General features: G+C 37.1%; 1 protein-coding gene across 1 annotated transcript; it reads right to left on the bottom strand.

Annotated features, from left to right (window-relative positions):
• Positions 1-1,719, bottom strand: LOC112895266 (zinc finger MYM-type protein 1-like). Its single transcript, XM_025963214.1, has 3 exons — positions 1,389-1,719; positions 56-1,298; positions 1-6 (listed from the first exon to the last, which is right to left on the bottom strand). Exons 1-3 carry the CDS (start codon positions 1,541-1,543, stop codon positions 1-3), a joined length of 1,404 nt encoding a protein of 467 aa, XP_025818999.1. The 5' UTR covers positions 1,544-1,719.
• Between the last annotated feature and the right edge of the window lie 308 nt (positions 1,720-2,027).

Raw genomic sequence — 2,027 nt, 5'->3', positions numbered from 1 at the left:
TCATGGCTGAAAATGCTCTTTCAACTGATGCAGTTGCTACTAGTAGCAGCAATGCCAGCTCAATTAGACGATAAACCAAGGGAAATATTTCATGCCTCTTAAGTTCAACCATTTTCATTGCTAGGCTTGCAAGGTCATAACAAGCTCTGAATGCCTCAACTCTTCTAACATGAATAATGAAGGTTTCTAACTGGTCTCTTATTCTTTTCCGGTCATCAAAAGAAAAATCATCCAAATATATATCCGTGAGGCGAGCAAGTTTATTCACATCAAAGTTAGAGAACGAATCTCTAGGATCAAGGCAAGCAAAGCAAGTAAGTAATTCCGATGATACCTCATTGAATCGATGATCAAACTCTGTTGTGATAGCATCTATGGTAGCAAAGAAGGTATCAACACGAAAGTAATGATCTTGAGTGATGTTGTTTCTCCCTCCTTTCCTTGATCTACCAAATCTTGGTACACTATCTTCCATATTTGGTATTGGGATATCATTCTCTTGGCAAAATGTTTTGACTTCTTCAAGTAGTGGCTCATAACCTTCGCTTCTCAAATTGTTCAAACGTGTTTTCACGTCAATAACCAAAGACATGGCCTCAACAATATTTTGATCCTTCTTCTGCAACAGATGAGATAGCTCATTTGTTATGCGAAGGATCTGTAACATCATCTTCATGATAAACACAAAGCTGAAAGACTCCATAATAGGCACCAACCCCCCTGCCCTTGATGGATTACGTTCCTCATCATGCACCACTTGCAGAACTTCTATTATTGAGTCCCACATTGTTTCAATACGAAGCAATGTCCTGTAGTGAGATCCCCATCTTGTATCTCCAGGCCTAGGCAATGATGTTTCTTGATTTTGTCCTCTACCTGATAAAATATCTCCACTGTCCAACTTATTCAAAACAATTGTATGATGACTATCAATCAATAAATCCTTCCTCTTACAAGATGCACTAGTGCTGCTCACAATCATATCCACATAGTCAAAGAAATCCTCTATAGATGAACAACACTTTGAAACCGAAACAACTACCAACTGCAATTGGTGAGCAAAGCAATGGATATAAAAAGCATATGGGTTCTCATCACGAATTAGTTTTTGAACACCATTGAATTCACCTCTCATATTAGAAGCTCCATCATACCCTTGGCCTCGTATTTTTGCAATAGTTAAACCATGGGCACTAAGAACCTCCACTATTGCTCTCTTTAATGCTTCTGATGTAGTTAGCTTGACATGCTTGATACCCAAAAATCTTTCAACTACTTGCCCCTTTTTATTCACATACCTATATGAAGAAACTCACAATATTTAGAAATATTATAACAAGATTCATCAACATTCAACAAGAATACAAGATATAAAAGCGGATGTTTACCTGACTATTATGGCCATTTGCTCTTTGACTGATATATCACGAGATTCATCAACAAGAATAGAGAATAAACAACCACTCATCTCTTCTTTTATGACTTTGGTAACCGCTTGAGCACAACACTCGGCAAGTTCTTTCTGAATTGTTCCAGAAGTCATTTTAGCATTTTTAGGACAAGCAAATTCAAATGCCTGCCTCACTTCCTCATTTCTTAGTTTGTACCAATCAAGAAATTCTAGAAAGTTGCCTTTGTTCAATGAAGTTTCTGATTCATCATGTCCACGGAACGGTTCACCTTGCAAGGCAATATAACTTACAATAGCCAAAGATGTATCTACACAGGTTTCATACTTCTTTTGTGCCTCTTTGGTATGAACTACAATTTTCTCCTTTACACTTGCCCTTTGATTATCAAAATCATCAAATGCCGCTCTTGATCTATTATGAGCACTATTAGGGCCACCAACATGTTTAGGGAGTGCTAAGTAGGCATTCTTCCATTGCCTAAAGCCTTCTTTTATAAATGCCTCATAACCAAATTTATCATCATCTACACAAACTCTTCTAAAAAGATAACAACAAAAGCAATAAGCCTTATCATTCACCAAGCTATATTCCAGCCAATTATATTTCTCAAACCAT

The sequence above is a fragment of the Panicum hallii genome, chromosome 1, assembly GCF_002211085.1.
Source record: "Panicum hallii strain FIL2 chromosome 1, PHallii_v3.1, whole genome shotgun sequence".
In the NCBI taxonomy this organism is placed as follows: domain Eukaryota; kingdom Viridiplantae; phylum Streptophyta; class Magnoliopsida; order Poales; family Poaceae; genus Panicum; species Panicum hallii.
The sequence above is the reverse complement of the archived record's forward strand: the minus strand, read 5'-3'. Positions and strand labels throughout refer to the sequence as shown.